The sequence below is a fragment of the Pristiophorus japonicus genome, chromosome 2 (genome assembly GCF_044704955.1).
Source record: "Pristiophorus japonicus isolate sPriJap1 chromosome 2, sPriJap1.hap1, whole genome shotgun sequence".
Lineage (NCBI taxonomy): Eukaryota > Metazoa > Chordata > Chondrichthyes > Pristiophoridae > Pristiophorus > Pristiophorus japonicus.
Window position 1 is genome coordinate 254,583,800 of NC_091978.1, and position 19,557 is coordinate 254,603,356.

Consider the following 19,557-nt stretch of genomic DNA (forward strand, 5'->3'; position numbering starts at 1 on the left):
GTCATGATCATATTGAATGGTGTTGCAGGCTCGAAGGGCCGAATGGCCTAGTCCTGCACCTATTTTCTATGTTTCTATGTTGATACAGTTCAAGTATAACCTCCCTGACCTTGTGATCTATGCCTCGGCTAATAAAGGCAAGTATTCCATATGCCTTCTTAACCACCTTATCTACCTGTCCTGCTACCTTCAAGGATCTGTGGACATGCACTCCAAAGTCCCTCTCTTCCCCTACACTCCTCAGTGTTGTACCATTTATTGTGTATTCCCTTGCCTTGTTAGCCCTTCCCAAATGCATTACCTCACACTTCTCAGGATTGAATTCCATTTGCCACTGTTCAGTTCATTGATAGCCTCTTGCAGTCTACAGGTTTCTTATTCATTACAAGACAGCCAATTCTTGTATCATCTACAAACTTCTTAATCATACCCCCTACATTCAAGTCTAAATCCGTGTTCTTGCCATGTTCTTGTCCTAATTCTTTTACACTAATAGCTGCTTGTGCTACAGTATTGTAGATATGAGGCGAGATTTTCGCTCCCATTACACCTGATTTAGTGCGGGAAATTGGCCACGGACCCATTCTACTGGCTCCCTGCCTGTTGCCGCCACATACAGAAGTGATGGTGGCTGTTGAATACATCTGCCCAAATGTGGGTGGGCTTATTCAAGCCGTCATGAGTCACATTTTCTGTCAATACCGCCATAGCAACACTACACATAATCCCCAGCCTGAGGCCTGTCGGACGTCAACCTCGCTGCACAGAATAAGGAGAATTTCATCGGGAATTAGTCCCACAGACAAAGGCGGTTCGTTCAACACGGCCACCAAAGTTTGACCTCCCAAGGAATGGGCCATCCAATTGACTCTTGCACCCCCCCCGCACCCCCCACCGGTGCATGATTGGATTATATACAAACTTCCACCGGAACTTCTCGATTAGATCCCAGCTTTTAACTCACTCCCGGGTATCCTTTATTCGATATATAACCCCCCACTCCCCCGAACCTCTTGATTAGACTCCAGCCTGTAACTCACTGCCGGGTATCTGTTGTTCTATATATAAACCCCCCGAACCTCTCCGTTAGATTCCAGCCTATAACTCGCTCCCGGGTATCTGTTATTATCGTGGCTGGGATATGCCAAGAAATGAGTGGTGAGAGATCGTGGCGGAGGAGCGGTAAGAGATCGTGGTGGAGGTACGGCGAATGAGGGTATGGGGCCCAGAAGATCTGAGGGCCCAGGGACAGCACGGGCCTGCCCACACTGCGCTGTGTGCGCGCACTAGGTCCGTGCATCAGAGCAGGTCTCCAGTCATCCTGGCTAACCCTTGCCACTGGATAAAGGCCTAGCTCTGTCAAGTTCGTGTGGTGGTTGGTGTGCAACAGTCACCACACGTTTAAAAAAAATTCCATGCACAGGTATCTTCCACCCTTCAATTGGAGTTCAGGACTGGAATATCGGGTCCTTCATTGAAACATCTGTGATCTCATGTCGAAGCAAGTCATTCTCGATCGAGGGACCACCTATGATGATGATACTGGGGAGCACCAACATTATATTGGCATCCAGCATTGCCAAGGCAAGCGGGAGGGGTCTTAAAATGTAAAATGTTCATGATCAATTGCACTCCTGCATTCTGTGATTTTTCACATTTTAATTAGCCTGGCCCTCCTCTTGAACTGTCCTGGAGGCAGTCGATTCCGCTCTGCTGCTGCAGTTGCCTAAGTTTGCAGCACTCAGTTAACCTTCCATCCAAAGGAATTCCCCCCGGCAACTTGCCAAAATAGTGTAAATGAGGCTGACCTTGGGTAATTTGCTGGGGCCGACTGGGGAGGTCAGCCAGGCACAAAAATCTTGGCTGTGATGTTTGAATGGAATTGCCTTGTAGAGATACTGTGAAATTTATATGTACAAAGTACCATAGTTACAATTACCACAGTTCTCCCCCACCCCCACTCAAGTTAATTTAAATTTGATCTTTTTCGTAACTTTCTTTTTAAGTGGTATTTTTCAGTAAGTTTACCCAGTTTTTCTTTCATTTATCCTTTTCGTCATCTGCCTAGGCTGACATCTTTGCAGTTTCAGTTACCTGTCAATCTAAAATTAAATACGTAAACTGGTCTGCTAGCATAACAGAAACTGAGAAATACCATACTATACATTTGCATGCACAGGTACATTTGTACAACAGTTAAATGCCTGTAGAAGAAGCCTCCGGTATGCTGGAGTTTATTGCACTGAGCATGCTTTGACATTGCGGGTGGATTCAGGGTATTTTGTTATAAATTATTTTACGCACTAAACTGATAGCTTGGTATGTGTAGTGTCATAGTTGCCTGGGCCCTAAGCCTTGGAACTCCCTCCCTAAACCTCTCTGCCTCTCTACAAAAGCAAAAGTTCTGATGAAGGGTCATCGACTTGAAACGTTAACTCTGTTTTTCTCTCCACAGGTGCTGCCTGACCCGTTGAGATTTCCAGCATTTTCTGTTTTTATCACAACCTCTTTGACCAAGCTTTTGGTTATCTGCCCTAACTTCTTACGTAGCTCGGTGTCAAATTTATTTTTTTTGTCTTGTAACACTCCTGTGAAGCGCCTTGAGACATTTTACTATGTTAAAGGCTCTATATAAATAAATAAAATATATATGTTGTGTTACTAACCTGTGATAATAACCGGTACAGACTAGGAAGTTCTGTCCCTGTGCTGACCTATCTGATCATAGCCAGATACTATGGGCTCAAATTTTGGACTCCCGCTAGAACGGCGCACATCGGAGAGGCCCGCCTAATTTATAGAACAAAAATTGTGCCGAATACTTACCTCGCGATTCTCAGATAGCTATAGGCCCATTTCTAGCTCAGCGCGGCGCAGCAGGAGCTGCTGGGGGAGGAGCTACAGCCCTGTGCCAAAAACAGTGCCGGCAGCTGCGCACGTGCACAGTAGCTCCCAGCCCTCGCAGCGCGCCCCGTCTCCTGGGCGACTACCCTATCTCTGGCCGAAGGGACATCGCCCCTATCCCCGACCGAGTGGCCTGACGCATCTTACCTCGTTGGCGGGGCCCGCCTGCCCGGCATCTCGCTGGGGGCGGGCCCCGTCCAAAGAGTCGTCGGTGTCTTCTGCGTGCGGGCCCCGCCTGAAGTCCTCAGCGGGGCCCGGCTTCGTCGGCGGCGGCCGGCGTCATCTGCATGCAGGCCCTGCCCGAAGTCCTCGGCGGGGCCCGCCTGCCCGGCCTCTGGGGACAGGACCTGCCTGAAGAGACGTCGGCGTCGGCAGCCCGGCATCGGCTGCGTGCGGGCCCCGCCCGAAGTCCTCAGCGGGGCCCGGCTTCTTGGTCTTCTGCTCGCCCCCCCCCCACCCCGTTCTTCTTCTGCCCCCCACGTTCTTCTTCTCACCCCTCCTCTCTCTTCTTCACCCCTCTCTCTTCTCCCCCCTCTCTCTCTCTCTTCTCCCCCCTCTCTCTCTCTCTTCTCCCCCTCTCTCTCTCTCTTCTCCCCCTCTCTCTCTCTCTTCTCCCCCTCTCTCTCTTCTCTCCCCCTCTCTCTCATTTCTCTCCCCCTCTCTCTCTTTTCTCTCCCCCTCTCTCTCCTCACCCCCTCTCTCTCTCCCCTCCTCCCTCCCTCCTTCTCCCCCCTCCCTCTCTCTTCTCCCCCCCCTCCCTCTCTCTTCTCCCCCCCTCCCTCTCTCTTCTCCCCCCTCCCTCTCTCTTCTCCCCCCCTCCCTCTCTCTTCTCCCCCCCTCCCTCTCTCTTCTCCCTGGTACTGCAGTAGGTGAGTAGAAATAATTTTTTATTTATTGGGTGATTTTTTAAATTTTTTTTGATTTATTGGTTTATTTATTGATTTATTTATAATTTATTATTGATGATGGCTCTTTATTTGTAAAAGTGAAGTGTTTAATGTTTGTAAATTTCCCTCCCCCCGCCCCATCTCTCGTTCCCTATGCCTGATTTGTAACCTATGCCCGATTTTTAAGTGTAGGCAAGGTTTTTCTGAGCGTACAAAAATCTACACTTACTCCATTCTAAGTTAGTTTGGAGTAAATTTTTACTGCCTATACTTGCAAAACAGGTGTAAGTGGCTGGACACGCCCCCTTTTGAAAAAAAATCTATTCTAAAATGAAACTATTCTAACTCACTAGAACTGGAGCAAACTAAATGTCGAGAATTGCAATTTCTAAGATACTCCATTCTAAACTAGTTTCTCCAAAAAAATAGGAGCAACTCAGGCCGAAACTTGACTCCCTTGATTGGCTTGAGCATCCCTGGTTTAGGGAGTAAGAAAAGTAAACCAGGGTTCTTGTTGCAAATGTGTGAATGTTGTTTGAAGACTGGATCAGGCTCAGCTGTGACACCCTCCATAGTTAAATAGACTAACAGCCATTGACTTGGTTATAAATGAAGAATGACCAATTGGGTGAGGCACTGGAAGATTTCTGGCATCTGTAGAATTGTGCCCAGCATAAGTTGTTATCTTCAGGAAAGAAGAGAAAACCACATACATGGTGGATCTATATAACCTAATATCAATTCTAATTCACTCAGTGATATTTAATCTTAAATAGAAGTCTTTACAGCATTGTATAACAAAGTTATTAGTATTGTTATACATAAGACTCATACAATTAAATCATAATTTTATATTAGTTTGATTTTTAGAGACAAAATTAGCTGTGGTAGTGTAGTTGTGGGAGTAGTTTCATTGTAATCTACTTCACTTGTCCTTTTTAACTTTTTCAGAACCATTCTCTTCACCATCATCTTATCTTGTGTCCTAAATTCTCCTTTGCTGTGATTGTAGTTTTGTGCGAATAAATGAATTTTTGATAAACTGATGTTTTTGAAGTTCTGTGTGTAAGAATTCTTGTAACTGCGGTGGTGTTTAATGTAACAACGGGTGTTCAATTTCTTTGTGTGAAATTTGTGGATATTTTGATTTCATGAACCGCACATTTGTATATTGCTACAATGACTATTGGATCTGAAGGATTGTTAACTTATTAATTGTTGACATCTGTTTGTTTCTTAGCTCGGAGAATGTTTGCAATAGAACAATCCTTGCCTGCTCTGAGGAGTTCACCCACAGAGTACAGCTGTGCTCCAGCTGAGGTATAGTAGCTGTCTGAAGATTGGTTTGAAGTTGAAGCTTTACATTTCTCTGTTAAGAATTCTATACCATTCATTGTAAAGCAATGCATTGCTTCTCCGTAAAGTTGATTCCTCTTGACGCCTCCTTGCCTCATACATACCTGGGCGTAGTGCAAAATAGCAAGATAAAACTCTGCCCATAATGAAGGAGATAACTACAATAAAGTATCATGAAGATTATATTTTAAGAAGCCATGTGTATTATTTTTTTAAATCTACAAATATACTATAAGTCTCTATAACAGATACAAAGTGCAATCTCCCTGCAAGGTGCTGTGACATGAAATTCCTGCACTGCAGAATGACTTGCATGTTGTCGTATCACTTCAGTTTTGATCATGGCATATTACAAACTAGTTAGGGAATATGTGTTTCGAGAAAACTTGAGGGGGGTAAAAGAAGAAAGATATTAAAATAGTATACAACAAAAACTTGCCTCTGTAATTTGTCTTTAGTTGTCATTGACCATCTGTAAGATAATTTATAATGGTGCTCTGTGAGGAATTGACTAGTTAGTTTACTTAAAAAGTAAATTTACAAGATCAATTCATAACTTATGAAGGCCCTAGGAGCTGGATTTTCGGCAGGTTTGCAAGCAGGTTTTCGCCGCGATTTGACCCTCTGCGGCGTAAACACAGTCGCAAAACCCAGGCGGGATCCTCGGCGGCGGTACCTATTTGCGGCGGAGCTTTCAAGTACCACCAGGGAGAGGTGCGCCGACATGTAACGACACGGATTGCGTTACCATCGTACTTTCGGCATTCTCCCGACCTGTACGCCGCTCCCAGAATACCAACAAGTTTGACCTGTTGGTACAGCCCTGCCAAAGTTTTTATTTTAAAATTATTTTTCAGCGATTTGCTAGCTAAGGGTTTTATGAATGTTTTTGGAATGTTTTTTGCAATTTCTTTCTCTCTTTCCCCCCCCCCCCCAGCGCAATCGACCACAGACTAAAGTTGCTGAAACTTGCGTTTTGTGCCGTGAATAATCGCGCAACGCCTCCATTACCGATCCATAAAGGCTGAAAGTTCGGCCTAAAAACGGTAGCGCAACATTAATTTTCACATATCGTTACCATTTTCGCTGGAAAAACTCTGAAAGCCAAAAAACTAGTTCAATAAACAGCATATTCCATGGTCATTCTATTTACACAATATGTGTAGTAATGTTTTTATTTAATTTTAAATGCAGTCTACCCCTGATGATTCACAAGTCCTTTTTACAATAAACAGTTTAAATTATTTGGTAATTTGAATTATACAATGCAAATAACATAACAAATTGGGAATTTGATGCTTTAAAAAAAAAATGATCAGATAATTTGAATTATACAATGTTGGATTATTGGAAATGACATTATTGGGCCTCTGATAGCTCAGTGGGCACACACACCAGGTGATGTGATGCTGAGCTATAGAGACCTGGAAGGTTGTGGATTCAATTAATCATGGACTTGGAACCAAACCAGGTAATTTCCTAGTCTGTATGGGTTATTGCCACACCATACTGGGCAATTACCCATAGAGGGGAGTTCTTAATTTTCTTATGGTTTAAGCACTGCTGTTAAATTTATGTTTATGTAATTCCGATCAGTAATTTCTTCCAAGCTCTTCTGATGGCCTAGCAGGTAAAGGACAATGTATGCCATAAAGACCAGAAGGTCCCAGATTCTCACTCTGTTGAATTGGCTGATCTTACCCATGGAAACAGTTGGAGTGCTGCAATTGACCTTAGTGCCCCTGTACTCGCAAAAAGGAAAATAATCAGATAGTTCCCACTCCTGATTGCTGTCTACTGATCCTTGCAGGAAAATGTGTCTGTGTGACTAAGTTGAGGATAGGATAGAGCTTGGCTGTCAAAGAGCTCGCTGTCTAAGGTCACGCAAGAAGAATGGTCTCTTGGGCAGGATGCCGGCGGGCTGCTTAAATCCCAGCAGGCTATTTGTCTTCAGGAGAGGAAGGGGGAAAATTGGATTAAAGAGTTTTTTAAATAAACATCTGACAATTACCTTGAGTTTTCTGTTTAAAATAAAATTTAAAGAAAAAATAATTTCTGTATCCGTACACAGCATCAATCCCATCGCTTTTACATGTGAAGCTACCGTCAATATTAACATTATTGGGCGGGAATTTCCTTGGCGCTTCTCCTGTTTCATCGCTGTAACTTCACCAGACGTGTGGCGTAAAAAGCATTTGCGCCAAAGATACAGCAACAAAGCGGGAGCAGCTCCGAGGAAATTCCTGGCCTTTCATTATGGTTGTCGTAAATGGTGCACAAGTTGTTGCACAGAATATGAGAGCCCTCTGGTGGTGAATAGCCAGAACTAATAATGAAATGCACTTGAACTGACAACATGGCAATGGTTTTATAAAAAAAGTATTTTTTGTTTTGAAATGCATATCCTCAGGACTTTTCATGGAGTTGTCAAGTAGCATTTAATTTAATATAATTTCATCTTTTTATCATTTATTCTTGATTTTGTTTAACATTTTTGAGTGAATGTTTCTGCTGATTAAGCTGGGGAATGACAGTGATATCAGGTATATTGTTACATTTTTTGGACTAGATGTCAATACCAAACACTCTCAGATCATGTATAGTGTGGACCAGATGCAGCATAAAGCTCCCTCTACTTTGTCCCACCAATGTATCGTAACCCCAAACTTCAAGAGAGCAACCCCTACTGCACTAGTGTGTCTTTACCCTATGTTCTCCAAAAGCTATCAATACAATATCTGAATACGTAGCATTATTTTCCCTGCTATAGTCAGGCAGTCACCAGTATTTGTAATATATGTTTTTCTGTGTGTCTGGGAGGCAGGTCTGGGAGTACTCAATGTTATTTCTATTATTAAATCTAAATTTCTAAAAATATTGATATTTAGTTGTTTGCTCCAAGCCTGTTTTTATTTTTCTGCTTTGTAGCTATAATTCATCCCATTTGAATGAATTAAAGTAGGAAGGTGACATTAAAGGTGCTTAGAAAAAGAGTATTTTTAAAATCAGAACTAATTTAAGGAATTTTCACTATGTTTTGTCCGTATATTTCCCCCTCCAATTTCCTTCTCTCCTGAAGATGCCTACTCTTGCTGTGTTCTTTATCTGAGAGTGTGTGTTAGGCAGTTTGACCACAGAGAGCATCACAGCTGAAACCATCCTATTCTCAGCCAGTGTTTACGTGTGTAATTTTCAGAGGAAATCACTGGACAGTAATCGGGAGTCAGAGTGCCGATGCAATTTATCATACCCCAAGTGCTTTCCCAACTGCAGTCAGCTAACTCAGTACAGACCAATATTGAACCTGCGACTTTCTGGCCTATTTGGCTCAGGAACATGCTGGCCAGTGCCTTTAGCCACTAAGTCATCAGGAGAGCGCTGCCGGGTAGTCTTTTTAATGCTGAGTTTACCATTGTTTGCTCAACCGAATTTGCTGGAGCTTGCATTGGGCTTTTAAAAATCAGTTGCATGTTGGCCACAAGTGCAATTTCTCTTAAGTCTTTCTATGCTCCTAGCAAATATCAGATTCAATTTTGTATTGTTATGTCACTTAATGGCCCAGATTTTGCGGTCAGAGGCTGCTCATCGTTCGCCTTGCTGACAGCTGCCCACAAAGATTTGACCGGCTTTGAAACGGAGACTTTCTATCATCGGGCGTCTGTTCCAGCGCAGTGTCCTCTGCAGGGGATCTGTGGGCAGGACAAAAAACAACGAGGCTCTTCAAACATCAGGTTGAAGAATCCTCACTGAGACATGCAGAGTCCAACCCAGGAATTTAAAAGGAGGAAATATAAATTATATTTAAATGATGTTCAGAAAGTGATATCAAGATTTGGAAATAGTGATTGGATTAAGAGAGAGAGATAAATGAGACGTTTTTAAAATTATTTATTTTTTAATCTTTTTTTTAGATCTCCATCACTAATTTTCTTCTGAGGGAATGAGACTCCACACTTATAAAATAAATTTTTCAGTGCCAGAGAGGTTGTTCAGCAGTAATTATCACTTATCATGCAGTTTTAAAAACTCACTCCTGAATGCACCAGCCCTAACTTTTTCAGTCATTTTTAATGCAGAACCAGTGGGCAAGTACAGCAAGTTCACGCCGTTGCAGTCATTCAATGTTGAGTCTATTGACGAGAACTGCAATAGCGCACCCTATGGAGACGCGGGGTATCTCTGACAGCAACTTCTAGATTTCCGCGTTTAACTGCACATGTGCGGATGCCAGAAGTTCCTGTCCGATTTACCCCACAATAACTGAGCACTGATAGCCTCACTGTTATTATTACAGCAAAATCTGGGCCAATATGTATTAAAATAAAAATTATAATGTGCTATATATTCTTTTGGTTAGCAATACCCGTACATTTTGAAAACCGATGATAACATATTTGAGCAGCAACTATCAGTGCCACAAAGTAGAAATACGTGGGCATATCCTCCTGTTTTACTCAAATGATGACTTCCTATTCTCATCCACGACTTTGACAAGACACTGAGTACATCTGATTTCTCCACAAAGGCAGTGAGGATGACTTAACCCTACCTGCTGTCACACACTTTGAATGGTGTTAACAGGAAGGCTGGCAGGATAACTGCTTAGGGAATGGTACTTGGTGTGAGGAGACTGAAAGGAAGAAGAGAAAAATTGTGATCATTAGCATGGGTCTTGCGAACCAAAAGGCTATATAGCACATAGTAATTTTAAGAGAAAATGTTTCTCCCCAAACACCTATAACAACCAGTACTTGTATATAATCCCTCAATCAACATTGTTAAAAAAAGATTATCTGGTGATTTATCACATTGCTGTATGTGGGAGCTTGGTGTGCGCAATTGGCTGCCTCATTCCTACATTACAACAGTGACTCCACTTCAAAACTACATAATTGGCTGCAAGGTGCTTTGGGACATCCCGAGGTTATGAAAGGGGATATATAAATGCAAGTCTTTTTTTTTAATGATTAGTGCCATATGTCCTCAACGAATGTTGTCCAACAGAAATTGCTGACTATCCACAGATGCGGCTACGGCAACATTGTTTCAGCCACATGCATTAATTTTTATTATCAGAAAAAGCCTTATATGCATTCACAGAATACAGGTAAATTTGCTTAACAAACATTTACCACCATTCAGTAACCATGGACGTAAAGCACTCACAACAATCAAAAAACATATGCATACTCTTTTCATCTTACTATTTGACCAACATACACACAAAAAAGTTAAAGTACACATGCGTGCTCAGTGCTAATATGAGTATTGCGATCACATGCCCAATGACAGTGTCTATTCCTTGTTTTTACTTACTAATCAGAAAATCAATTAGCCACATCTGGATTCCCAATTAGCCACATGTAGCCAGTAGCCGAGAGGTGGGCGCCGGAGGGACTGGAGTGCATCATTACCACCGGCAACCAAATTTTAATTTGATTTTATATGTTTTAAAGTTTAATTTGCTTTAATTGCCGGATTTTTAGTGTCCCCCTCCCCTTTTATAGGGGGCACTTGTAAAATATATGGTTTTAATGCTCCCCCAAAAAAATCATAAAAAAACACAAAAAAACACAAAAAAAACATTTATTAGAAAAAGGGGCAGTTAAGTGTCTGGAGTGTCCCCCAGATCGGGGGACACTTGATCTAATGTTTATTTTGTTCCCCACAAAAGAGTTGTAGCCAGTAGCCGAGAGGTGGGCGCCGGAGGGACTGGAGTGCATCGTTATCCCCGGCAACCAAATTTTAATTTGATTTTATATGTTTTAAAGTCTAATTTATTTTAAATGCCGGTTTTAGTGTCCCCCTCCCCTTTTATAGGGGGCACTTGAAAAAATATGATTTTAGTGCCCAAAAAAAAAACAATACAAAAAAAAAACACAAAAAAGGGCCTTGAAAAATGTTTGGAGTGTCCCCCAGATCGGGGGGCACTTGATTTAATGTTTACTTTTTCTCCCAAAAAGAGTTGTAGCCAGTAGCTAACAAAAAATGGCCTTGAAAAATGTTTGGAGTGTCCCCCAGATTGGGGGCACTTAACTTAACTGGTTAATTTTGTTTCCAATGAAGAGTTGTAGCCAGTAGCTAATGTATTGGACAACACTGCCCTAGCTAAACTTTGAAACAAAACAGCTTCATAAAATGTTTTCCATTTCCTTCTACAAACTTAAACCTTAGGCTGCAGGATTTGTTGAAATGTCCGAAGAACATTTTGATAACAACTGGCTTGAAAAAATGAGAGTATCTGACAGACCACTCGGAACATTACAGGTAACAATAAGATTGCATATTTATTTATTACATAAGAAGATTGGAGTACATATCTTGAAAGCTTTACTTCTGTTGAAATATTAAGGCTTTACTTCTGTTGAAATATTAAGGACTGAAAACAAATCGATAAACACCTCATACCCATTTGTTGGAAGGTCCTGGTCCTTGGTTGAGGTTGCCTGGCATAGGGCCTCCCCTCTGATTGTGTACACTGAGGTTAAAAATAGAGCTAAAGACACACAATGCAAGTCAGGATTTAAACAGAAAACTTCGAGGCCAGGCTGTTGCCAGACACAAGATTAGAATGCAGGAGTGTAGTTTGAGGTTATCTTGTTTAAATCTAGCAAAATGAACCACTGATTTTGGGAAGCATAACATATTTGTTGTTTTGTTCTAGTAACTGAAAACAACTTGTACTGATTGTTCTGAGTCCGATCACAACTATTACTCTGTATGTTCAGTTGCCATCTGAGAAATAAATCATTTTAATTTATATCTGGCCTTATTGTACCTAGTCCGCCTTCAAAACAATTGGAGAGGCACACATGAGGGCACATGCAAAATACATAAATATCTAGTTTAGATTATAAGGTGGTTGTATTGTCAAATTTTGTCTGATGACGCTCGTGTGACGTGCCTTGAGACATTTTACTAAGTTAAAGACACTATATGAATGCAAGTTGTTGTTATGCTATTTAAACTTGAATATTGGACCATGTGGTAATACCTCTGAATGTAAGATGCTTAGACAGTTTTCAGGAGTGACCAACACAGTGAGTGAATAGCTAACACAAGACTTGAATGTATAACAAGTATAAAAAAAAAATTGCATTGAAGTAAAATGTAATAGGTCAAAATAGACAATTGTTTTATTTTCCACTTTACTTTTCTTTTCCTCTTCTGACTCATACTTGTAGTTCCACACATACCAATAACCCTGGTACCTGCAACAACCTTTTATTCTGGTCAATTTGCTCCCTCTTCCTCCTCTCAACTTTTGCCGATAGTAATGAAACATCTTGATCTGTGCCATTTTTCCTTTTTGAGATTTTTCTTTGGGTTTCAGAGGGCCTCTGGTGCCTTACCCAAAAAGCCATTTGTAATGGACGAGGTATTAGCAACAGCACCTTTAATGTAGTAAAATGCCCCAACACATTTCACTGGAGCTTTATCAAATAAAATTTGACATCGAGGGACATAAGGAGAGGTAGGTTTTAAGGAGCGTCTTAAAGTACGAGAGAGAGGTGGAGAGGTTTAGGGAGGAAATTGCTGAGTTTAGGGGCTAGACAGCTGAAAACTCGGCCGTCAATTGTGGAGTGAATAAAATTGGAGATGAGCAAGAAGCCAGAATTGAAAGAGCGCAGAGATCTCGGAGGGTTGTAGGACTGGAGGAGGTTACAGAGCTAGGGAGGGGTGAGGCCATGGAGGGATTTGAAAGCGAGGATCAGAATTTTAAAATTGAGGCGTTGCTAGATTGGGAGCCAATGTAGGTTAGCGAGTACAGGGTGATGGGTGAATTGCACGGTTTCCACCATCCTTTTCTCACCTGATGTAAAAATTCCCACTTTTCAACAAGGAACACTGAATATACTGGCTGGCTTTTTTTTTTCCCCCTCCCTTTCCCTGGTTCAGGGGCACTGAGGCCAACTGTAACACCAAGCTGGTGCCCTAACTGGTTTCAGATAACCAAACCAAGCCTGAGACACAGAATTGAGTTTCCGGCCTACTGGTTTTTATACCTTGACAATTGCATAGTCACTCCCTTGGTATCAGAAAGGTTTGATATGATTTTTGTGCACATTTAAAATTTAGAATAGAAGCCAAATTTATGCAATTTTCTTTTGTGGTTTGATGAAGTTTAACTGGCTTAGAGAAAATTATCAAAATCTGATCTTTGTTCTGATATTTAGTACATTTCTGAAAAGAGTTTGGCACATTTCTGCAGGCAGCTGAATTTAGAGGGCACCAGGTGAAGGGCTCTGCATCCAGTGATACAGTAGTCAGGGTCCCTCAGGAAGAGTTAGAATTTGAAGAACACTTTGATCCTTTCTATCAAGTTCCAGGAAGCCTCACTACAGATGCCAGTTTTATATCATCACCCTTACCAAGGAATTCAATGCTGACTGCATTGTTTCAGGTAAAGTTAACAGGAGAACAACAAAGTTTTCAAGCGCTGTGTCTTCCCACAAAATGTACATAATTATAGAGATTTATATATGCACAATTTTAAAAAGATTTCAGATCCACCAATTGATGCATCAAGTTTCTATGATAAGAGAACACATTTCAATTTTGCTAAGGAGGACATATGTGTCTGGGATGAAGATGATCAAGGTAATTTTTTTTCTTCTTTAATTCATATCCATCTCTGTTTAAATATGTATATGACGAAGTATACCCATTTCTCTACGTGTACCGTAGCATAGTGGTTATGTTACTAGTCCAGTAATCCAGAGGCCGGGACCAATCATAGGGCCCAAGTTTCGGGCCGCGCCTAGAACGGCGCAGTCCCGACCTGGACGGCCGTTTTTCGCACCACAAAGTGCGCCTAAAAAAAACGTACAGATTCTCCGGCTCCCTGCAAGTCCTCTGGCCCTCGGCGCGGCGCAGCACGAGCTCTAGGGGGCGGAGCTAGGTCCCTGCGCTGAAAACAGTGCTGGGACCTCTGCACATGCGCGCTACAGTGGGCGCGCATGTGCAGTAGCTCCAGGCGCCCAAAACTGTGGGAGGGAAAAATGGCCTCACTGGGGCTGCGTGCATAAGGCTCCTCCCACGCCCAGCTCCTGTTTCCTCCCGACCCGACTCGACTCCCGCTTCCCGACCCCCACCCGACCTGACCTCATTCTCCCTCCCTCCCCCCCCCGAACCTCCTTCCCTCCCACCACCACCCCGAACCGACCCACGCTCCCGAGCCCCCGCCCCCGGACCCGACCCGACCCAACCTGACCTCCCTCCCCGCGCCCCCGACACGAACCGATCCGACCCAACCTCCCTCTGCCCCCCCCCCCCCCCCCCGACCCGAACCGACCCGCGCTCCCTCCCTCCCCCCGCCACCCGAACCAACCCGTGCTCCCGACCGCCCCCCCACGCCGACCCCGACCCGCGCTCCTCCCGATCCCGGACACAACCCGACCCAACGCCACCTACCTGTAAATCTGGTGCTGGGGACGGGCCCTGCCCGAAGTCTTGGGCCAGGCCGGGTCCGGCCCGTTCAGCCTCCGTCCCCCTTCTCCCTCCCCTGCTTCTCCTTTCCCCCCCCCCACCCCCACTCATGCTTCTCCTTTCCCCCCCCACCTTCTCCTTTGCCCCCCACCTTCTCCTTTGCCCCCCACCTTCTCCTTTGCCCCCCACCTTCTCCTTTGCCCCCCACCTTCTCCTTTGCCCCCCACCTTCTCCTTTGCCCCCCACCTTCTCCTTTGCCCCCCACCTTCTCCTTTGCCCACCACCTTCTCCTTTGCCCACCACCTTCTCCTTTGCCCCCCACCTTCTCCTTTGCCCCCCACCTTCTCCTTTGCCCCCCACCTTCTCCTTTGCCCCCCACCTTCTCCTTTGCCCCCCACCTTCTCCTTTGCCCACCACCTTCTCCTTTGCCCACCACCTTCTCCTTTGCCCACCACCTTCTCCTTTGCCCACCACCTTCTCCTTTGCCCACCACCTTCTCCTTTGCCCACCACCTTCTCCTTTGCCCACCACCTTCTCCTTTGCCCACCACCTTCTCCTTTGCCCACCACCTTCTCCTTTGCCCACCACCTTCTCCTTTGCCCACCACCTTCTCCTTTGCCCACCACCTTCTCCTTTGCCCCCCACCTTCTCCTTTGCCCCCCACCTTCTCCTTTGCCCCCCACCTTCTCCTTTGCCCCCCACCTTCTCCTTTGCCCCCCACCTTCTCCTTTGCCCCCCACCTTCTCCTTTGCCCCCCACCTTCTCCTTTGCCCCCCACCTTCTCCTTTGCCCCCCACCTTCTCCTTTGCCCCCCACCTTCTCCTTTGCCCCCCACCTTCTCCTTTGCCCCCCACCTTCTCCTTTGCCCCCCACCTTCTCCTTTGCCCCCCACCTTCTCCTTTGCCCCCCACCTTCTCCTTTGCCCCCCACCTTCTCCTTTGCCCCCCACCTTCTCCTTTGCCCCCCACCTTCTCCTTTGCCCCCCACCTTCTCCTTTGCCCCCCACCTTCTCCTTTGCCCCCCACCTTCTCCTTTGCCCCCCACCTTCTCCTTTGCCCCCCACCTTCTCCTTTGCCCCCCACCTTCTCCTTTGCCCCCCACCTTCTCCTTTGCCCCCCACCTTCTCCTTTGCCCCCCACCTTCTCCTTTGCCCCCCACCTTCTCCTTTGCCCCCCACCTTCTCCTTTGCCCCCCACCACCTCCTTTGCCCCCCACCACCTCCTTTGCCCCCCACCACCTCCTTTGCCCCCCACCACCTCCTTTGCCCCTCACCACCTCCTTTGCCCCTCACCACCTCCTTTGCCCCTCACCACCTCCTTTGCCCCTCACCACCTCCTTTGCCCCTCACCACCTCCTTTGCCCCTCACCACCTCCTTTGCCCCTCACCACCTCCTTTGCCCCTCACCACCTCCTTTGCCCCTCACCACCTCCTTTGCCCCCCACCACCTCCTTTGCCCCCCACCTTCTCCTTTGCCCCCCACCTTCTCCTTTGCCCCCCACCTTCTCCTTTGCCCCCCACCTTCTCCTTTCCCCCCCCCACCTTCTCCTTTCCCCCCCCCACCTTCTCCTTTCCCCCCCCCACCTTCTCCTTTCCCCCCCACCTCCTTTCCCCCCCCACCTTCTCCTTCCCCCCCCCACCTTCTTCTTCCCCCCCCCCACCTTCTTCTTCCCCCCCCCACCTTCTCCTTCCCCCCCCCACCTTCTCCTTTCCCCCCCCCCCCACCTTCTTCTTTCCCCCCCCCCACCTTCTCCTTTCCCCCCCCACCTTCTTCTTTCCCCCCCCCCCACCTTCTTCTTTCCCCCCCCCACCTTCTCCTTCCCCCCCCCACCTTCTCCTTCCCCCCCCCACCTTCTCCTTTCCCCCCCCCCCACCTTCTCCTTTCCCCCCCGCCACCTTCTCCTTTCCCCCCTCCCCCTCTCCTTTCCCCCCCCTTCTTCTCCCCCTTCTCCCCATCCCTCCCTCCCCTCCCCCTGCCTCCCTCTACCCCCCTCCTCCCCCTCTCCTCGCTGTCAGAAACACAGACACTGACAGACAGAGAGTGAGAGACACAGACAGACAGACAGAGAGATAGAGACACTGACAGAGACACACTGGGGGGGGCATCCCAGCACGCTGTTGGAGGGCTCCCGGTGCTGCAGTCGGTAAGTAGAAAATGTTTTATTTATTGATTTAAAAAAATATATATTTCTTATAAATTTTTTTTGATTGATTTATTGATGTTTTGATCATTTATTATTGATGATGGCTCTTTATTTGTAAAACTGAAGTGTTTAATGTTTGTAAACTTCTCTTTAAAACCACCCCCCCCATTCCCTACGCCTGATTTGTAACCTACGCCTGATTTTCTAAAGTGTAGACAAGGTTTTTTTGAGCGTACAAAAATCTTCACCTACTCCATTCTAAGTTAGTTTGGAGTAAGTTTTCACTGCCGAAACTTTGAAAACAGGCGTAAGTGGCCGGACACGCCCCCTTTTGAAAAAAAATTCTGTTCCAAAGTGAAACTGTTCCAACTGACTAGAACTGGAGCAAACTAAATGCCGAGAATTTGAATTTCTAAGATACTCCGTTCTACACTAGTTGCTCCAAAAAATCAGGAGCAACTTGGGCCCATAGAATCATAGAAATTTACAGCACGGAAGGAGGCCATTTCGACCCATTGTGACCGCGCCGGCCGTCCAAGAGCTATCCAGCATAATCCCACCTTCCAGCTCTTAGCCCTGTAGGTTACGGCACGTCAAGTGCACATCCAAGTATTTTTTAAATGGTGAGACTTTCTGCCTCTACCACCCTTTCAGGCAGTGAGTTCCATACCCCACCACCCTCTGGGTAAAGACATTTCCCCTCATATTTGCTCTAAACCTCCCCCAATTGCTTTAAAACTATGCCCCCTGCATTTTGTTGACCCCTCTGCCAAGGGAAACAGGTCCTTCCTATCCACTCTATCGAGACCATTCATAATTTTATACATCTCAATCAGGTCTCCCCTCAGTCTTCTCTGTTCCAAAGAAAACAGACCCAGCATCTCTAATCTTTCCTCATAACCAAAATTCTCTAGTCCAGGCAACATTCTTGTAAATTTCCTCTGCAACCTTTCCAGTGCAATTACATCTTTCCTGTAATGTGGTGACCAGAACTGCACACAGTACTCCAGCTGCGGCCTAATCAGTGTTTTGTATAGTTCAAGCATAACGCCCTTGCTCTTTTATTCCATACCTCGACTAATACAGGCAAGTATGCCTTCTTAATCACCTTATCTACTTGGCCTGCTACCTTCAGGGATCTGTGGACCTATACTCTAAGGTCCCTTTGTTCCTCTACACTTTTCAGTGTTGTGCCATTTAATGTGTATTCCCTTGCCTTGTTAGACCTCACCAAACCTTACACTTAATCCGGATTGAATTCCATTTGCCACTGTTCTGCCCACCTGATCTGGAGACATGAGTTCAAATCCCGCTGAGAAACTTAAATTCAGCTAAATAAATCTAAAATAAAAATCTAGTATCAGTTACGGTGACCATGAAACTACTGGATTGTTGTAAAAACCCATCTGGTTCACTAATGTCCTTTTTGGAAGGAAATCTGCCATCCTACCTGGCCTATATGTGACTCCAGACCCACAGCAATGTGGTTGATTCTTAACTGCCCTCTGAAATAACCCAGCAAGCCACCCAGTTGTATTCAAGAAGGCGGCTCACTACTACCTTCTCTAGGGCAATAAAGGATGGGCAATAAATGCTGGCCTTGCTGACGATGTCCACATCCCGTGAATGAATTTTAAAAAATGTGTCTGTTAAATTCTTCCTCTCCTCGCTCTCATTGTTTTGGTAACTAACTTTTAGTTTTTCTTCTAGTGCCAGTGGAGCCAATTTTACCATCAAACATTCCTGGCCAGCTGAATTCTTCTGGTCCATGCTCTGACCGTGAATTGACACAGTGGGACTTTCACAAGGTTAAATTAATTTGAGATATATATTATCATTGTAAATCAAATAGAGACCAAACCAGTTAATCATTATTGGGCCTGAAACTCCTATTTCAACAAAAAAGGGAGAATTCTTGTTTTTCCTTGAAATTAACACTCCATTGACAAAATTATATTCTCAGAAATCACATTTCAGCACTATGCATTCCTGTAGTTTTATTAGAAGTTCATTCCAGGAAAAAACAGGCATTATCCCTTTTATCATTAAAGGAAGAGTATTAAGCCCACTGTTTAGTATTAATTTACAATGGATATAAATAGCTAATATCACGTGGGTGTATATCGATGGGTCTTATTTGGTGGATTATTTATGAAACTGATATCTTTTAGATCAGAAAATTGTGTATTTTCTGTCAGATATGAACCATATAAGGTGTGGGTGATAGCTAGTGATCCTATGCCATCTCTTTTGACTGAACAAGAAAATTACTTGTTTTATAATCTTTAATAGTATAAAAAAACTAATATATTTGTTTTAAGATGCAACACTTCAACTTTTTAAATTGGCCACGTATATCTGCACCTAAAACCAAAAGCTTTTCTCACTACACTATATTGTTCTTTGCTCCCATCAAACACTTTCTAAATTAAATGTTAATATTCAATTTTAAGTAGCATCTATAATTGAAAAATAGATTACACAAATTACATCCAATTCAGTTCAAATGTTTTACATTTTTTTTTATTGCAAGGTAAAGTCCCCAATGCAACAGGTGCCTTCAGGGGATGCCGTTGTGGGCAATGTTCTCCGATGTTCCAGGGATGACCTGCACAGTAATGTGGGAGAATTTGAGTTTTTAGTGCCAAACCACCAACTGGGTACTAGTGGGCATCCCTTTGGTAAGTAACTTGTTATCGAAGGAGAGTAAAGTCTATACTCTGACTGGGGGGGAAAAAAGAGGTGGAATAATTCTTTTAAAAAGTCTAGAAATTATAACCAAAGTACAGCAATGTTATTGTGTACAATAGCCATTAGCAATTAATACCAAAACATGTCT

At 44.5% G+C, this 19,557-nt stretch overlaps 2 protein-coding genes across 8 annotated transcripts in view; one reads left to right on the plus strand and one right to left on the minus strand.

Moving 5' to 3' along the window:
- Positions 1-19,557, minus strand: part of larp7 (La ribonucleoprotein 7, transcriptional regulator) — a 115,610-nt gene that overhangs the window by 84,301 nt on the left and 11,752 nt on the right. The gene's annotated exons all lie outside the window — the stretch shown is intronic.
- LOC139245559 (5'-3' DNA helicase ZGRF1-like) overlaps positions 1-19,557 on the plus strand; it is a 153,041-nt gene that overhangs the window by 25,032 nt on the left and 108,452 nt on the right. For 6 of the 7 annotated variants that reach the window (XM_070871204.1, XM_070871194.1, XM_070871181.1 and 3 more), the window contains exons 8-13: positions 5,032-5,111; positions 11,322-11,414; positions 13,360-13,551; positions 13,649-13,748; positions 18,429-18,526; positions 19,252-19,399. In XM_070871204.1, coding sequence (XP_070727305.1) covers positions 5,032-5,111; positions 11,322-11,414; positions 13,360-13,551; positions 13,649-13,748; positions 18,429-18,526; positions 19,252-19,399 — 711 coding nt within the window. The remainder of the gene's footprint in view (positions 1-5,031; positions 5,112-11,321; positions 11,415-13,359; positions 13,552-13,648; positions 13,749-18,428; positions 18,527-19,251; positions 19,400-19,557) is intronic. The other variant, XM_070871200.1, reaches the window with a different exon arrangement.